The following is a 17818-nucleotide window of genomic DNA, read 5'->3' as shown; positions in this document are numbered from 1 at the left end:
GAAGCAAAACATGAGGTTTTAACCAGCAACCCCCTTGGCTAGCGACAAACTTAGCGGTGAAGAAACTTGCAATCCATTTAGATTTTCAGCTGGCCACCAACTAAGCCTCAAAAGAGCACATGACGGATCATCCAAGGATGGTGCAATACTTAAAGAAGGTCTGGGAGTAGCTCACTACGTTTCCCACTTTCACCCTTACATGGGTTCCACAAGCAGTTCAACATCTTAAGCAGATCGTCGAACAAGACCTCACAGGTTGAGGACTATTGGGTTTTATTACTTTTTGATCATCACTCTTTATTGGCCCGAAGCTCAATAACGAAAAATCATCAATTCATAAAATTATTGTCGTAGGCCCTGAAGACCTACGTGCATTTATCTATTGCATACTTTTATGTATATATTGTGTTTGCTTGCAGAAACCCATGAACCTGAAGTTCATATATTTTTCGAACCCGAAGTTTTTGAATATGCTTTGAAAACCCGATGTTTTCTTAAAACATTGCACCCATGAAAAACCCGAAGTTTTTCATGAAAATTTAAACCAACAAATGTCTAATAGATCCCGAATGTTCTACTCCTACAGGAATGGATTGATAAATTTTGTCTCCATTGCACTAACCACAATCTTGTCAATTTGTGACATGGATATGTCGAATTTGAACAAACTCAACCTTATTGCTTTAGAGGTCTCTGGAAGAAACTGTCTCAAATGAGTCCAAGATGTGAAGCTCCACCTCCTTGCTAATACCCTTGAAATCCCAATGTTTGATGCTTTTGATTCCCACATTCACTTCCCAATTCCCAGATTTTTTGTTTGAATGTGACTCCAACATTTGTGGTAATGGCTGCAACCTGCATTCTGCAGGTACCTTCCTAGTCTGGTCCTAAACGGTGTGAACCTTCTGTGTAATTTCACAATTCCATACACAGACTCGTCACTCGGTTACTCGGTCAGGCGAGTAAAATCAAAATACAATCCATTACATTTTCTGAGAATTTCTGCCCACACAAAAAAGCAGTCTAAAACCATGTCACTTAATTACCAATTGACAAGAAACAAATGTGTCCCTTAGCATTTGTTGGAAAATTGGAAAGGAATGTAATTTTCTTCTTCCACACCATATGCCTCTTTTATTTGATATTTCTCTTTTGCTAAATTATGGTTTTGGTCGCTTTAGTTTGGGCGGAGTTTTACTTTCATCCATATCGTTTTCATGATGCATGTTGCTTACTAATATTGTAATTTAAGGACAATAAATTAATTTCCGATAAAATTAGAGCATGCGTGAGGATAAGATAAACTTTTACATGTAGATAACACCTTTTATGTGCCCATTTTTTTTTTATAGTTTCTTTAAAATAAAATACAAGTTATTGTCCTTGAATTGCTACAACTATCATTTTGTAATTTCCAAATCGTGAAAACTGAAACTACAGTGGCCAAAATAATAATTCAATCATTTTATTTTATTTTCTTTTTTATTTTTTGACATAAGCAATAGAATGTTTAATTACTATCAACAACCAAACACAAGAGGTGCCAGATGGGTACAATTTCTCCAGTGACGAATTTCTTGATCTGGAAATAGTTTGCAAAAAATACAAATAATTTTAAACCCCTATACGTCTACACAATAGACCACCACGAACAGGAGCCCCAGATAAAACTATCACAAAGAAGGCAGACGCGATAATCCTAACACTGGTACCTGACATAAAACCATCGACAATTAGGCCACATAAATCGCATAAGCGACACAAACAAATCACCGGAGCAAAACAAAATTCCTAACCTAATTCAGTCCTTTTCTTTTCTTTTTATAACCAAAGACAAAAAGAAAGTTCCATTTGAATTTTGATTGTTCCAATCCATCATCATCATCAACCCAAATAAAAAACTCAAATTTAGATCTAAGAGTCACCCAAATAGCAAACATATAATAACACATGCCATCCACATCAATTTTATCAGTCTCCAGTCACTCCTTAGAAAACCACTTCACAAGTCACAACCTCAGCCAAACGCATCACAGCCACCCTATTTTAATCCCTCCAACCCGCCCAACCAAAACACAAAAGTCTTACCAAAAAAACACAACACACAAAAATGATACATCAGGAGAGGCACGCCGGAACTGCCCCCCACGGGATTCTACTAGCGTTGGTGGTCGTGGCGTTGTTCGTGGTGCCGTCCTATGTAGGTGAACAAGGGGGGGCCATAATCGAAGCCTTCAGCGAGCTTTTGAGTCAGTTGGGTTTTCTCCTTCTCCCCATTATTCTCCTCGTGATCATCATTCAGTTCCTGTCTTCCAGCGGCTCCTTCGTCTCCTCGTTCTCGACCGGGGATCCCTACACCACCCACAGCATTAGTGGCTCGCCGTCGCCGGTTGGGGTTGCATTGTTTCTCTGCCTCGTTTTATTCCTTCTTTACAACAAGGTTTCGATCTTCGGCGGCGGCGGCGACGACGAAGGGGAGGAGTAGTTACGGCGTGGATTCTGCCGAGTTTTAATGCTTGTAAGTGTGTATTTATTTACAGAGAATTATACAGCTTGGAAGGGATACAGGAGTACTAGTATTGGGATACGTACTTGAACTTCTTATCATGTATGAATAAACATGGAGTGGGGTTGAATTGTAATTAGAGGGAATAACCAGGTGACAAATGGAAAGGGGTGATAATATGAGGATATTTTGGTCATTGAAAATAGTTGAGGGACAGTGCCGGTGCGAGACGCGGTGTTGCCTGCGGTCTCTTTGCGACTTGTACTTTTGTGTTGAAGGAAGTAATTTCTGTACATTCATTTTTACGTTTTGAACTCCTTTTTAATTTTGGTTCTTGATTTTTATTAGATTTGTTCAATCGCTCGGCTAAAAAATTGTGTTCAAAAGTGAAAAATGGTGGAAAGAAATTACCTCAATTGTTCTTTCTTTCACGAGTGCACGTGGACGCTCCTTTTGATCTCATCTCTTTTAGTTTTGAATGCATTGGGCTCAAGATTGATGATTTTCTTTTTTAAGTTCATTAGTCTGTAATTATATCAATAAATGAAGTAGTGAAGAAATGGGGATCTTTGCGAATCTGAGATCCGGAAGAAAGTGAAGTGGAACATGATACGAAATTCAAAATTGATGGAGAAAGAAGCAAAAGATCCTTCCTTCTTTGAACAAAATTATAATGGGGTTTTATCAAAAATGATTCTTGGAAAATACCCTCATCGTCAAGATGGTTTCTAAAATTAAAAATCGGTCAGTGTAGTCTTTGAAAATATGTGTCGCAAATCAATATGGTTATTCATTCACATTGCTATTAAAAATTATGTTAAGTGCTGAAGTAGCACATAAATGGGCCCCACAAGATTTACAGGTTTTTTTTTTTTTAATCACAAATGGTCTCTGAAATTGACTCACACCATCAAGATAGTCCCTGAAATTAACCCACGCCATCAAGATGGTCACTAAATTAAAAATCGATTAATGTAGTCCTTGAAAATATGTGTCGCAAATCAATATAATCATTCCGCCACAATTCTATAAAAAAATTTGTTATGTGTTGATGTAGATTTAATAAAAAATTAAAAGAGCTGTCCAAATACCTTTTTGCACAATAGAATTTTTTTTCTTATAGTAGGACCTACTCCGAATAGAGTGTCAAAGTGTGTCGATCTAGGTTGCACAATGAAATTGACCCTCACCAATGGTGATCTCGATCTAGATTCAATTCGGTGAAGGGTGTCGAAATGTGTAAAGATGAGTGTATTGAGATTTTTTTTAGAGAATAGACAATGAAGAAGGTAGAGAAATGTGGACTAGGATCGGAGGTGATTGCAGGACTGGGTTTTTTGGTTCATAACTTTTTATTAACTATTAAATTATTAAACATATTTGTAATTTTTATTTAATTTAATTAGACTTGTGTGATCCATTTATGTGTCACATCAGCACATAATAGAATTTTTTACATAATTGTGACGTAATAACTAAATTGATTTGGGACAATTACTTGAGGGAATACATTGATTGATTTTCAATTTCAATGACCATTTGATGTCACAAGTCAATTTCAAGGACTATTTTGATATCACATGTCAATTTCAATGACCATTTGTGAGAAAAAAGGACTTATGGGACTCATTTATATGCTAGACCAACACTTAATGGAATTTTTAACAAAATTGTGAAAAAATGACCATATTGATTTGCGACACATATTTTCAAGGACTACATTGATTGGTTTTCAATTTCAGGGACCATCTTAATAGTGAGAGTCAATTTCAAAGACTATTTGTGATAAAAACCCAATTATAATTAAGTGAGTTTTACAGTTGGTCTCTAAAATTGACCATTCCAATTAAAATAGTCTTTGAAATAGGGAATTCATCAATTTGGTCTTGAAAAATGACTCTCCAAATTATTCTGGTCCTTCTCTTAACCTTATGTCAATTTTGTTTTGTTAGAGTGCTGATGTGACACACAAGTGAATCCACTTATCTAATCAAATGGTGACACGTGGCTTAATCATAAAACCTTTTTTTTTTTTTTAACTGAAAAAAACATAAAGAACAGCCGCCCCCGAGGGCAATGCCACCTCTCACTCCTCATGGCTCGCTTCCCCTTTTGCGTTATGTCGATGACATATTTGAGTGACAAATTTTCAAGTGCCAAGGGATTGATGTCGTGTTAATAATGAACAGCTCACAAAATGTTATATGTGAAAGATTAGGAATGTATCATATAAACATTACAAAGGCATGTGATAGAAATTCAGACCCAAAGACCCTTAATCGAATGAATGGTCGAACTTCGGCCTCCGAACCGGAAGCTGCCCTTTCTTGCCTTAACGTGCGTCCGCCCCTACTTAGACGGATGACCCGAGCACAGTAAAAGAAGTCAGTTAGGGAGGTATCTCAATTTCTGATATTGAACATCTCATGAAGTTGCAATGAACAGGAGCAACCATGCATTTTCATTCAGAACTAAAACTGTAAAGATATCCTACATTCCCATCAGAGATGTTCTTTAACTCATCCATAGGACACCAGTGTCCTTCTGTTTCGATACCCTGAACGACTCCGAGGCAAGCAGACTCTTGCGCTATACATCACATGTATCCTTGGAGGACGAGGACTTGTCTGCAACGCTGAGGATTAAACTGTTCTCTAACAACTCTATTGAAAATCAAGACACTGGCATAAGACAATAGAGCTAAATCAAAGCAACATAGTTTCCTCCATACTATATGCATTGGTCAAGGACAAGATATGCTTAACAGTCAGCTAAGAAACGATATAAATTCTTCAAAACAACAAATAACGAACGATAAGGGCTGATGCTTAAGCTGCACGGCTCGCTACTTGCATATATGCATGCTTAATATCTGAACCAAACAAAACAAAACTGTAAACAGCAACCGTATAGTCTGATAAAAAGAATACATAGAAAATGTAGTGTTATAAAGCGAAAATAATCACTATCACAAACCTCTTGCTCAACTTTTCATAAACTTTCGTAACTAGTATTGACCTCCCAGGTAATTTCAAGAGTTGTGTACACTATTATTTCTAGCCAAATGATATGCCATTAGGGTGCTGAAAACCCTCGCTACCACTATCCTGGATGACATTCCCGAACAGCTGTATGGCCAGCCAGTCATATTGGAGAGGATAAGCAATCCTTGGTTACTTCCAAAGAAGTCGACTGGAGCATTTACAATATCAACCCACTGTACTTTGAAGTCCAGGCTCAACATAGTGGCACTAAACATCCACTTCAGCCATATAGCCTCTGCTTGATAAAAAGTCAAAACACGGAATGTCAGTTAAAATGGTTAACTTGAAATATGATACCATATTACCAACCAACAAAGAAACAGGACACATGGATTCAAATTAACTTTTTTGGCCAGGGGTAGAAACAAGGCTGGGAAGCATATACAGTTCTACACTAAAATGAAAGCACTCAAAGAGTACTCAAACACGGAAAACTGCTTTTCGTGTTTGGCCCTGCAACTTAGGTATTGTCCACAACTTATGCTTCAAAGGACTTAAATTTGACAACTTTACAGTTGCTGAGAAATAAGTAGGGGTCAGTAACTTGTGCTGAATATGAATTTGTGCTGAAAACACACATAGCACCAAAAGGAAAGAGCAACATTAAACTCCCGTACAGGATCATGTAATTCATACAATAGGTTAGGAAAGTGGAAGACACGTTCTAATCAAGGACACAATGAACAGAAAACATTGGCACCATTTGACACAACGAACAAGTAAAAGTTACAGATCTCTATTTTTGAAAAAGAAAATATCACAGCTTACCTTCATGCTACTCCAAGCTTATTTAGTTTGTCGCAGTGAGGAGTAGGCAGATTCTTACTCCAGTGGCGCCTTTGAAGCTCAACCCGACAGTAGTGTGCAAGCACATTTTTGTAATCCTTGATAACACTGCTCTCAACGTTAACTCGACCAGCACTTCCAATGGGATAACTCTCATCAAATGCTTGCGATTTAACAAAAAATTCCACTCCATATTTCTCTGTCGTCTTGGGAATCTGGTAGTTATAATTCTTCTGCAAAGAGTAGACGGGCTCTGAAAAGGGCAGATATGCCAACAACAAAATTACCAAGAAAGGTATTATTTGAAGAAGAAGCATGATGTTAGGTCCCCCTCCCTGAGACTCCTCCCTCTGATGACCAGCTGTTCTACTAGTCCTATAAACATGACTTGACCGAAACATGTCTGATTGACCAAAGAACGCCCTGAATATGTCATCGGGGTCAAAATCATCATCAAAAAAGTCATTCCCACCTCTCCTCCTCCTTCTCCTCGTATTATTGTGCTGCTGGTTGTACTCAAATTCATCAACCAATCCAGTCTGATCATACTGCCTCCTCGAATCCCCATCACTCAAACACTTGAAAGCCTTGCTTACTATCTTAAACGCTTCTTCTGAACCGGGAGCCTTGTTCTTATCAGGATGAACCTTCAATGACAACTTCCTATAAGCCTTCCTAATGTCCTCGACCGAGCAAGCCTTCTCCACACCAAGAATTCCGTAATAGTCTTTGTTTCTCTTAATCTTCCTAACCAACTGAACATGCTCTTCGGTATAACTAACTTCCCCATTCAAACCGCAGCCCAATTTCTCCACGCCCGGCTCATTCCTAATCTCACCAGCACCCTTCTCATCAACAGAAGACGCGGAAGACCCCGAATTAATTGCCTCACACGCAGCCAAAAGTTCATCAACTTGCAAATTATGATTAAGCCGTTGTGCAATCTTAATAAATTTCAAGGCACGCCCTTTGTTGCCGGAAGCAATTGCTTCTTTGGCGATCCGAACACACCTTAAAGCTTCATCCTTATTACCTTCCATTGTCAAAAACCTACTGCTAATTCAACAATTCAACAAACCCAATTCCCAAAACTCGATAACAAGAACAATAAATGCCAGCATGGACAAACCAGCGCTCGAATTGAGCAAATTCCAATCTCGATTCGAATCCACAAATGGGGCTTTCGGTTCCGATTATCCAGTCCGTGAATTCAATTCGTCCTAATTAAAGGGAATAATGCAGATTAGATTCTGATGCAGACATACATATACAGAGATTGAAACAAAATTAAGGTTTTAGTTGATGAAAAAATTACCTGATAAATGGATCGAAACCTCGAAAGGTGAGTGCTTGAATTCGTGTGAGAGACAAGGTTTCGAGTTTGGGACACGAACAAGCGGTACCAACACAACAGCAGAGGAGTGGTGCGTCAAGGGACTCGACAGCGAGTCTCATTTGATCTCCGTCCAATTGGACCACGCCACGCAGGCACATGGTGCAGAAGGACTTGAATTGGGTCTTCCTCTTTTTTTTTTCTTTTTTTTGGGGGGGGTGGGGTTGGGTTGGGTTGGGTTAAATAGGGTCTTCCACTTTTTTTTTTTTTTTTTTTTTTGAGAAAATTAGAATTCTCTACAATTTTTGTATAACATTTGTGCTTTTTGAATTTATCATTTTATCTTCATGATGCACTTTTTCTTATTTAGTGGAGATATTAGTAATTAACCAATATTTTCTCTTATTCCAGATATGTTTTTTCGGTCACAATTTTTTATTTTTTTTTGTTATGCAAACATTTAATATTATTTCTTTTTCCAAATGGTTTTTTTTTTCAAATAGTTGGTGATCAACATAAAACCTCCGTGTAATTTTTTCATTTTTTTGTGAAATTATTTTATTTTTTATTTTTTGCTGTTTTTTTTAAGTATAGTTGTTGACGAATTATTATTAGGTATAATACATTACGTATATATTATCAGCGAGTACGTTTGAATTTATAAAAATCATTAATTAGTATGTTATTTGCAATTTTGGTACGTTTGATTTGATACATATTGTTAATATTGGTACATTATTTTTATTTTGTACACATTGTGTATTGGTACGTTTATATTATTCTCAATCCTATTTTCTCTTAACATACTAAAAGAAAAACTTATTTCAGTACGTTTGATTTTGTGGGATTTAAAAATATTTTAAACAAATTTGGAAAGAAAATATCTTAAATCGTAGATAATTATTGCTAAATTGTAGCATTATTGTGAAAATAAATTGAATCTAACCAAGTTTCTTTGTTTTTTACAATTATCTCTAACGGAGGAGAGTGTAATTATTGTCACATCCCAGCCCGGGCCCCTACCACATCCCGGACTCGACTCCACCGTAGAATGATATTGTTCGCTTTGGGCCCCGACCACGCCCTCACGGTTTTGTTTCTGGGAACTCACACGAGAACTTCTCAGTGGGTCACCCATCCTGGGAATGCTCTCATGCGAACTCACTTAACTTCGGAGTTCCAATGGAATCCGAAGCCAATGAGCTCCCAAAATGCCTCGTGCTAGGTAAAGATGAGAATATACATATAAGGCTTACATGATCCACTCCCCTGGGCGATGTGGGATGTTACAATCCACCCCCTTGGGGGCCCGACGTCCTTGTCGGCACATTTCCGGTCAGGGATTGGCTCTGATACCAAATTGTCACATCCCGGCCCGGACCCCTACTACATTCCGGGCTCGACTCCACCGTAGGACGATATTGTCCACTTTGGGCCCCGACCACGCCCTCATGATTTTGTTTCTAGGAACTCACACAAGAACTTCCCAGTAGGTCACCGGGATTGCTCTCGCACGCTACTCGCTTAACTTCGGAGTTCCTACGGAACCCGAAGCCAGTGAGCTCCCAAAAGGCCTCGTATTAGGTAAAGATGGGAATATACATATAAGGCTTACAGGATCCACTCCCCTGGGCAATTTGGGATGTTACAATTAAAAGGCTAGATTATAGGAAATTTGTTACAATATAATGTGCATATAGCACCAAAATTATGACAAAAAAAGTTTAATCAACTCACTAAAATGTATGGATGTTTGATTTAAAAAATTCAAAACTGAGGCGCCTATATCAAAAGATCCCTTTCTTTTTTTACCAAGTCTAGGGTTCGGTTGGGTTCGATAACCAAACCAAAATCATTCTTCCAAAAATCAAAATGAATCGAAATTTTCAGTTCAAACAAATTATATATCGATATCGAATTAAAATTTTCAGATCCCAAAATTCGGTAATATAAAAAATTAACTCGCTCTCAGGGAATTTTGATCCTCAATTAGACAAATTCATACCCCTAATTCGACAATCAAACACTCTAATTTGAAATTTCACAATTTCAAACACTTATCTTGAATCCTTGATGTAATTGAAGGTGAAAAATTGGATTTTGAGGTGAATTTCGTCCCAAACCAGGATTTGTTTGGTTTTAGAGATGGAGGAATAGGTTGGAGATTGAGAGAGAAACAGAAAGTGGTGTTGGTGCAGCGGTGGTGGTTGATCTAAGAATGGAGTAGACAGAGTGGTAGTGGTTGACCCGTCATTTAGAATGAGAGGAGAATGGCAATAGAGTGATGGTGGTAGCTGGCTTGGTATCGTCTAGGTCTAATTCAACTTGCACATCGAGAAGATGAGAAACGAGAGAGAGAATTCAAACAAACGGTTGAGAATCAATTTATTATGAGTGATATATTATGTGGTTTTTGGTCTTTGTACTCCAATGGTAATAGATTTCTAGTTGAGGGACCATTATTCCAATTTGATTAAAATTAAGAGACCATTGCTACAATTTACTCAAAGAAAAAAGGTTTTAATTGTCACAATTTTTTATTTGAACAATAATTCAATATTTCAAAAATTAGCTCATGAGTGTCATAATGTGAGGGTGAAATCACAGGGATTAAAATCATGATTCGGGCAACATACAAGCTTAATTGACTATGAGTCATGACAAGATGCATAAGAAGCACTTTTTCTTATATGCACGTCTAACATTTTTATCAATACTCATTTGAAAACACTGCAAGCACTTAGGATTAGTTTGGTATTACAAAAAAAAAAAAAAAAACAACGTTTTTAGTCATTTCATAAACATTGCTAAAAATTCCTCACATTTTTGTTATGAAATAAGTACATAACAAACTAGCAGTCAACCGGAAGCAATTCACAAGTGGGATGAAAAACTGAATTTACGTTGATTTTGTTTATATTTACATTGAAGTACAAAGAATTCAACTTTAGCAGCCTTTTATTCCATGGGCTGGTATCCTAATTTAGTTCACTTCATCAAGGTCAAAATTCTGCCTTCTCCTCACAGATTCTAACACATCTAAGGGCCGGTCACTGCGAGCGCTGCGTCCTCCTTCGCATGTCTTGAGTTTAGGCACGCTCAGCGCGCTAAGAGGGGGCGACTGCAGCCCCCTGTTCACTTCCTTCAGCACTGACCGTGCGGTGGCTTCAGCTGCAGCATCTGCCATTGCTGAAGCCAGTTGTGTGTCACCTTGCATTTTGCTGCTGAACTTGTTTTGTGCATGTCTCAAGCTAGCAATCTTAGACATGCCGGGGGAGTTGAAGCTGATTGCTTTTTTGCTGATGGCAACAGCCTCTGCAGCTGTTGTTTTGGCCTTTGATGCTTCATACTTCTGCATATCATATACGAGCTCCTTCTGGAGCTGCTTGTCAGCGACTAATATGTCTTCGATCTCATTTTTGTAATCCTTGAGAATGATTCGGAGGCATTCCATGAGAGAGCCGATAAGGGGGCTGTTTTTGCTTTCCAGTAGCCGTTTCAGCTCTATAAAGATGGGTACTGTGTTTTGGATGAGCCCCTTTTTGACTGCTTGAGTTATCCTTCCCTTAGCAGATGCCCCGCTGTTATCACCACTATCTTCGTCCATTTCTCCAGTGTCAGTTGGTGATCCGCGGTTGGATGGGATTCGGATCTCCTTGCAGGCAAGAATTTGGAAAGCATCCTGCTCTCAAAATTAAGAAAGCACGTATAAAAAAGGAGATCAATCAGAAATCTAGAAATATGTTTACTAAGAAACTCAATAAAAAGACTCAAAAGGTTAAGCTGGAAGGACACAGATTGTATAAGTTCCATTACATACACAAATGTGTCAGTATAACGTATTACAGTTGTACATATTCCACAGACATACAGAGAAAGAAGATTTTGAACATGTGAGGCAGCAAATACCTTCAGAACAGATTGTCCGGTAACATCATCTATATTGAGCATACCGTCAGATGCTGCAGCGAGAATCTCTGCGCATAACTTTGCAAAGGTAGCCAATAAGTGCTCTGGAGCCATTTGTTTTAGCAAAGTAACATAGATCTGCATTCTTTTAGACCTCAAATTTTCATCATTGCCCCTGGGGACAATCACATAAACTATATGTAAGATAATAATCTCTTTTTCATACTTGCTGACTTTCAATTGATGATAGACACACCTTACCTGATGGAAAAAAGTCGGCCCTCTGCTCGTGATACCTGAGCATTACTGTGTCCATTGTGGGCATGGCAATCATTCAGAACAAAAATTGCTTCTACGAAACTGTTATATCCTAGAAGAGGTGCCTTCACTGAAAGACAAAAAATCAAACAGAACGGTCAAATCTCATTAACAAAGACATCCGCAATTTCACAACTGGAAATTTGATTAGCAAGAGAATGCCCTTTAACCTTTCAGAATATTGTTAAACAGAAAACTGGAAAGCTGCCTTATCTTTTCTGACTCATCAACAATTGACAAGAGAAATCTGAGGAACATAACACCTCTCCACTTCACGTAATCCCTCTGAATATGCCAGCACAGAATAAAACACAGAATTAGTTATATGCCTAGATTTCAATCAAAATGGAAATGTAGGACGCAGAACCAACATATACCTGCAATAATCTCGAGAGAAGTATAAATGTCTGCCTTCTTACAAGTTCACATGGATCACGGAGACACTTTGTGATCTTTGGTATATAACTGTTGATTCAAGAAAAACTATTGAGAAACTTAAAAAGCAAACAATAAAGTTACAAAGGTAAATGTCAAAGATATTACTCAACTCAAGTTTTTTAAGGTACAGTTTCACAGGTCTTACCTATCAACTAAAGCAGTGTAGCGAACACAAAAATCTGCCATCACCACTACCAGGTTGTTGCGGAGTGCAGCACAATCACTCTTTTGAAGTTCCTATAGAATGTTGTGAGGTTTGGAACTCAATTACTTATATAGACACAAGAAGCAAAGAATTTAAGAATGAACAGTTTTGAAACTGCTGACACACGCAGATATGACTAATATACATATATGTAAGTGCACGTATGTCAGAATAATTGATAAGGGTGTAAAACTGGTAGGCTGCAGGTGAGTACAATTGTTAGCAAAACAGTTTCTAGGTTTTAAGTACCCTAGAAATCTGAAGCATAGCTCTTTCCAGAAAGCATTTAAAGACTTTACAACAGAAAAAATGCAAAGTCAATGAACAAACCTGCACAAACAGCGGAATATAACTCTTTGCAATTTTTCCATCTGCAAGGCAGATCTTCCCCAAAGTAAGCCATGCTTGAATGTATAACGAAGGGGCTGTCTGCTTTAGAGAGACTTCAGGCCCGGTTAATTTATTAACTTTTGGATCAGGATTTCCGGAAGTGATGATAGTGTACAGTAGTGGAATGACGGTGGTCATATCAGCAGATGGGTAAATGATAACCACGGACCCAATGGTGTAAACTGCTGTGACTGCTTTTGACAATGACCTGGACATGGCCAATACTCTCTTGCCCTTTCTAGTCTCACTTCTAGGTGGCGTAAAGAAGTCAGCTTTTCCGACTGCATCTGAATCACCCGAAATATACTTCTCTAAAATCGTAGAAGCTTCTGTGATGAGCCTGTCCACCCATTTCTCAACAAGGGCATCAGCCTCCACTGGGTTTGAAGCCTTCCGCTTGCACAATGTTCTAAGTGCTTTTACATGAGCATTAACCTGTCATTACATAAAGCAACTAAATAAAAGAGCACATTTTAACAATATGCTCACACCAGCAGATATTACCTCTGTTGAATGCATGTTGAACTCATGAATTCTTTTAAGCATGTTGTGAGCTAAGTCTGCTGCAAGTTCAGAGGGCAGCTCAACAGAAACATTAGAAATTGTCTGCAGGAGAAAAACACGATCCCCCGCCCAAGCAACGGAATTGGAATCAATACCCTCTTCCTCTTCATGTGCATATCCTTGCGCTGTAGGCCTTTGAACCTCTCCTCCCACTCCATACTTGTCAAAGAGCTGCCAATGATGATTAAGAAACTCCCAGTCCACTGCTTTTGCAAGGTATGCTGACACCTCTGATAGAAGAAACCAAGAACCAGGTGGGGCTGTCCATTTCTCTATTGGCAAGGATTGACTCAGCCAGAGAGACTCAGATGTTCGTATGATATTTTGAAGTGAAATAGCAAATTTGGGCTTCATCAGTTTCTTCTTTCCCAGGTTTGTGCAAATTTTCTTCACCCAAGGTGTCACCTCTCCATTGCAAATCTCTTTCAATATACACAAAACACCTTCAGGAAACACCAAATCAACATCCATTTCCGTGTCTTTTGCTACAGATTCATCGTGAAGTGAACTAACAGAATCAACAGTAGATACCCGTTCTAATACCAGCTCTAGAAACAAGTTCTCACATTCTTCTTGAATGCTAGACTCATTATCAGCTATTAAACGTGGAACAGAATGTAGCCACTCAGTTGCCACCCTTTCATCCAGGAATGTTCTAAAGGCCTAAGAGGTCAATGCAGAGGTCCAACAAATAATATCAGGAGTTGCACAAAAATAAGTCCATTACATGTACAAGTCAAAAAGAACTTGTAAAGTGATCACAAGCATATGCACTAACTCTAAGGCAGGCATCCATGTGGTTTTTCAAACCAAATAATTTCCACGAAGAGAAACTTAATGAAGCATATTTCCCTTTATTTATCTGATTTGGTCTTTAGTTCAGAAGTTATGTATCTCATTGAAACCAATAATATCTCATTTGTTTAGCTTACCCATCAGCCAAAAGTGTACACTAAAAGAATATTATAACGACTTGATAAAAAATTGTCAGCAAATACAGATGTGCTTCTACAAAGTGGTTGACAGAAATTTAATTGAGATTTTTCCGTCAAATAAAAATTCGGATTTATGAAAGTATATATACTAAGAGAACCATTGTGAGTTAGAAATTGTGGTCCTGGGGCTGGTAAGAAGTTAACATGGCAATCCTTTTGATAAACTCAAGATAAGTTCCCAAAAGTATACACATTTTTTGAATGGTTTATGGGACATGGGAAGCTAAACAAAGCATTCCAAGCCAATTACATGCTCATAATTTTGAACATTAACTAACTACACAAAATATATAAACCAATTAGAAACCATAACCAAAACATTTGGTTGATGAAGAACAATGGGAAACTTACCACTGAAAGAGCTGAAATTGCCGTCTTGCGTATGCTAACAAGTGGATCAGAACAAGCCATTCCCATTGTCTTGAGCAAGGCTCCATCAAAGCCACTGCCTAGAATGGCTATCAACTTGGTAATCAAAAGAAGTGCAGCCTTCCTCACACCTGCCTTCTCATCCATGCACCTCTTCATCAAAATTTCATTTACCCAACCGTCAGGCCTCTGGTCACTTGCATTGCCAAGCCCCATAACTTGTTTCAGCACATCACGGCCCCTCTCATCGCTTGACAACAAGCCCACGAGATGTGACAAGTTTGATAAAGCACGACCTCGAATTCCAGCGGTTGAATCCGAACAGCGTTGAATCAAAGCCTCCAAGCATTTGAACCCCAATGAATCAATCACTTCAATTTCCGAATTCAATCCCAATGTATCTCTCAATGATGTCACTAGCGCCAGAATAAGGTCAACCGCCAAAAGCCTCAAGCTCGCCTTACCTTGAGTCATCTTCACTACATAATCCACAAATCCAATTTGGTCCTCAAACTCCATAACTCTTACAACCTCCATTATAGACTCCACAGCCAAAGCCCGAGGCTCTGACTTCTCCGGCGACTTCTGTACCAAATACCTTGGAAAATTCACTACTGCTTTCTTGACGCCTTCAAGTGTTTTAGCCGCACTCATCATCTGATTTGTCACAAACCCCAATGCAAAAAACCGAACCTGCAACTTATACTGAAGAATCATTGGAGACAATGACTTCAACACCTCGGCTGCAATGTTGGCTTGGTCGCCATGCTCAGGTATGAACACTTTAAGCAAAATCCGTGAGCACAAATCGGTTAGTTTGCTATAGCTACCTGAATTACCGCAGACTTCGAGCCCCATTACTGGAATTTCAGCCACAGTTTGAACCAAAGACTTCAAACTATCTGGAAACCGGTCCAAATGAATCAAACCAATTACAAGTTCTAACCTTTCAAGAACAGTAAACAAGACCCGAATATCGAATTCCCTCTCTTCGCCTTCACAATCCTCATCAATAGCATTCTTGGCACAATTCTTCGAACCCTGATTTATGGACCGGCCCTTTCTCTTCTTATTACCGGCAACGTGGGACCCATGGCTCGATTGACCGGCAGGACGGTGCTTGAGCGACCGGCGAATTGACTGGAGGAGAGAGAGAAAGGCCATGGGAGTGAAGAGAGTGCAGACGGGGGAATTGGGAGAAAGGAGAAGAGAGAGGTAGACACTGGAAGCCGATAGGGCGAGATGGGCACGGCCCAAATCCATGGCGGAGGTGATCGGACGGACGAGATTGGACAGAGAGATGGACTTGGAAGAGAGCTCGTGGTAGAGGCGGTCCATGAGTTCGGGGTCATCGTCGGAGAGGGCAATGTCTAAGAGGGTTTGGAGGTCGGAGAGGGTGGAATCGGATATGGGTTGGATTTGGGGGTCGGAGGGGTTGTCGGAGCGGCGGAGTTCTTCGAGCTCCGTGACTATTCGGGTTATGGTTTCCTCCATGGCTGCTTTGGTGTGGAGGTGTCTGAAGAAAATTGGTGGCTGAATGAAACTCCCTTCTCTCTCTGGTTGGACCTGATTTTCAAATTTTGGGTTTCCCGCTTAATTTGGTCTTCATTTTCCTCGGGAAAATAAAACTGAAAGCGAACTGTTTTTTGGCCCTTTTATTTATTTCCTTATTTACTCCTAATTACTACCTAATTTTTCAAGAAACTTTAACGAAAAACTCAATCTACTATTTATTTTAACGAAAATTATATTTTTACATTAAAAATTCAATTATAATATTATTTACTTTATCTTTTATCTTATTTTTATCGTTAAAACTCAAAATTTTCAAGTTTTTTCTTTAATTTTCTTAATTTTTTAACCATAGTCAAATCTCATCATCTTCAGCTACTTAATACTACAGTTTAGTGATATTTTTCTCTTTACTTTGTAAGAGGTTTTAGGTTCAATTGTCGCCAAAGACAAATTTAAATCACATTATTATTAGTCATTGGGAGGCTAAGCTCATCCACATCTTCCTTAATGTTGATAATATCGTTTGTTAAAATAAATAAATAAAATCTAATCATCTCCAAAGGCTAGGCAATTGTTTGAGGGAATGTTGTACTTTCGAGCTGTCCAAGAAAGAGAATCAAGGCCTAGTAGCGTATTCAACATAAATTATACATCTTGAAACCAATTTAACTTCTAGCCGATAGTTATTCATCCTACATACATAACTATATTAAAAAAAGAATATTGACGTGGTCCCTATATTTATTTTTGGGAAGAGATCCTCTTCGAATCTCTCCCACCAAAGCCACATAATCAATTAACACGGACCCTTAAAATTTGATATAACGGTTAAAATTATTATAACTTTAAAGGAACTCTCTGTTTGTAATCGTTGAATCAAATTTTAAAGGTCCGGATTAATTGATTATGTGGGTTTGGTGGGAGAGATCCGGAGGAAATATCTTCCCTTTATTTTTTACCCAAGAAGCCGTATAAAGCGAAAATTTTATGTACCGTTCTATAATGGCAATGGTAACAGTGAGGACTGATATGACATTTTGCCGAATTTATCACGTGGGAAAAATTTTATGCACCGTTCTCATTTGCCTAGCCTTTGGTGATGCTCATTTAGATTTTTAAATTTTCATCTATTATTTCATCTACATTTATCATGTGAACAACCGTGAGCTACTTAAGAGGGTTGAATGACTCTTCACTCCTTACTAAATCCCACATTGGCACTAAAAATTTTTTTCCTACAAGTGGTGCAGGTCTAACCTGAATGAGGATTCCCTCCGGATTCTTTTTTGTGGGGGTCTCAAGGATCCTTTAATCACATCTGTTCATCGTATATCGTGCGGTCAGAAATTATTGTAAATCTTTATATTTAAAATTAAATATAAACAATACCTGACGAAAACTGATTGCACGATGAACGGATATGATTGAAGGATCCAGAGATGATCC

The 17818-nt window shown here is 38.5% G+C and overlaps 3 protein-coding genes across 3 annotated transcripts; 1 reads left to right on the top strand and 2 right to left on the bottom strand.

Annotated features, from left to right (window-relative positions):
• Positions 1 to 1971: 1971 nt before the first annotated feature.
• On the top strand, positions 1972 to 2805 carry LOC126608618 (uncharacterized). Its single transcript, XM_050276575.1, has one exon. The coding sequence runs from the start codon at positions 2111 to 2113 to the stop codon at positions 2483 to 2485; it is 375 nt and encodes a 124-aa protein (XP_050132532.1). The 5' UTR covers positions 1972 to 2110; the 3' UTR covers positions 2486 to 2805.
• A 2523-nt stretch (positions 2806 to 5328) lies between these two features.
• LOC126608714 (chaperone protein dnaJ 49-like) lies at positions 5329 to 7838 on the bottom strand. Its single transcript, XM_050276705.1, has 3 exons — positions 7652 to 7838; positions 6319 to 7556; positions 5329 to 5785 (listed from the first exon to the last, which is right to left on the bottom strand). Exon 2 carries the CDS (start codon positions 7374 to 7376, stop codon positions 6321 to 6323), a length of 1056 nt encoding a protein of 351 aa, XP_050132662.1. The 5' UTR covers positions 7377 to 7556; positions 7652 to 7838; the 3' UTR covers positions 5329 to 5785; positions 6319 to 6320.
• A 2614-nt stretch (positions 7839 to 10452) lies between these two features.
• On the bottom strand, positions 10453 to 16441 carry LOC126606320 (uncharacterized). The gene is made up of 9 exons (XM_050273686.1): positions 14840 to 16441; positions 13434 to 14156; positions 12870 to 13364; positions 12480 to 12571; positions 12274 to 12361; positions 12067 to 12181; positions 11840 to 11966; positions 11579 to 11753; positions 10453 to 11351 (listed from the first exon to the last, which is right to left on the bottom strand). Exons 1-9 carry the CDS (start codon positions 16349 to 16351, stop codon positions 10653 to 10655), a joined length of 4026 nt encoding a protein of 1341 aa, XP_050129643.1. The 5' UTR covers positions 16352 to 16441; the 3' UTR covers positions 10453 to 10652.
• Between the last annotated feature and the right edge of the window lie 1377 nt (positions 16442 to 17818).

The sequence above is a fragment of the Malus sylvestris genome, chromosome 16, assembly GCF_916048215.2.
Source record: "Malus sylvestris chromosome 16, drMalSylv7.2, whole genome shotgun sequence".
NCBI lineage: Eukaryota > Viridiplantae > Streptophyta > Magnoliopsida > Rosales > Rosaceae > Malus > Malus sylvestris.
Note: the sequence above shows the minus strand (reverse complement) of the source record. Positions and strands in the feature narration are given on the sequence as shown.